The sequence below is a fragment of the Buceros rhinoceros genome, unplaced genomic scaffold (genome assembly GCF_000710305.1).
Source record: "Buceros rhinoceros silvestris isolate BGI_N320 unplaced genomic scaffold, ASM71030v1 scaffold20449, whole genome shotgun sequence".
In the NCBI taxonomy this organism is placed as follows: domain Eukaryota; kingdom Metazoa; phylum Chordata; class Aves; order Bucerotiformes; family Bucerotidae; genus Buceros; species Buceros rhinoceros.
Genome location: NW_010430023.1, coordinates 16,240 through 17,279, shown reverse-complemented (window position 1 = coordinate 17,279; position 1,040 = coordinate 16,240). Strand labels below are relative to the sequence as shown.

At 58.9% G+C, this 1,040-nt stretch overlaps 1 protein-coding gene across 1 annotated transcript in view; it reads right to left on the bottom strand.

Annotated features, from left to right (window-relative positions):
• PPARGC1B (peroxisome proliferator-activated receptor gamma, coactivator 1 beta) overlaps nt 1-1,040 on the bottom strand; it is a gene marked incomplete at both ends in the record, with an annotated part of 14,774 nt that overhangs the window by 4,902 nt on the left and 8,832 nt on the right. The window contains 2 exons of the mRNA XM_010142884.1: nt 454-518; nt 940-976. Of these exons, the coding sequence (XP_010141186.1) occupies nt 454-518; nt 940-976 (102 nt within the window). The remainder of the gene's footprint in view (nt 1-453; nt 519-939; nt 977-1,040) is intronic.

Genomic DNA, 1,040 nt, shown 5'->3' with positions numbered 1-1,040 from the left:
GAGACCTGAACCCCCCCCGAACAAAGGGCAGGAGTCAGCTCTGCCCCCCGCCGTCCTGCCCCATCCTGCCCCGGTGCCTGGGCTGCACCAGGTATTGCATGGGAGGAGGATGCTTGGCCCCAGCAGCCTCATCCATCCAGTGGCACCAGGGGAAAAAGAGGGATGCTTTATCCCAGCAGGACTCTCCCTTCCCTTCTGGCTCATGCAGAGGGTCCCTGAACAGCGCCCCACCCAAAACACATCCCCCTGAGCTGCCTGCAGTGCTCGGATGCAGAGGCAGCACATGGGAAGTCTCATGTGTTCGCAGTGCAAAGCGGGTCCAGGGCCGGGGAACGAACATGCCTCCTTGGCTGGGCTCAGCTGGAACCGGTGACTCCAGGCTGAATTTAGGCTAAATTTGCCCCCTCCCAGGGAGGAATTTTTCAAATTTAAAATATGAAAAGCCCATCCTACCTGCTGTCCCACACAGCTCCACAGTCAGCATTGGCTCAAAGTTTCTCTTTCCAAAGGCTGGATCACTGGAGAGGAGCAGAAAGTAAGGAGAGAGAAAGTGTTTAGGTGAACCACAGTCCCGAAACCCAAAAGGAAGCTGAGCTGCGTAACGTGAGCCCTCCCACCATGGCTAGTGCCCGATGGAGTAACCCACAGAGGGGTGCAAGAGGCAGCGGGGTGGGCAATGTGCCCTCCTCATCCCAGCCAGGACTCCAGGGCACATTGTCCCTGGGACACAGAAATGCCCTACCCTCTACCCAGGGCTCTCCGAGCTTCCTGCACCCCAGCGATGGCTGCGGCCATCCCCCCAGCCCCGCACCCAGCTGCATGGCTCAGACTGCTCTGCAAAAGCAGCTTCGCTTGTGTGCTGCAGACACATGCCCAGCCAGACAAACCAAGGTGGCTTTCCAGCCCCAGCGTGGTTCATTTGGGCCCATGCGCACTTACGTTTGTGCCAAGGACAGCGTGAGACACCTGGCTGTTTCTGAAAGGCAGGGAGAAAAGCAGGGTTACTGGTGGAGCTGTCTCCTTCCCGCGCCCGCGATGCT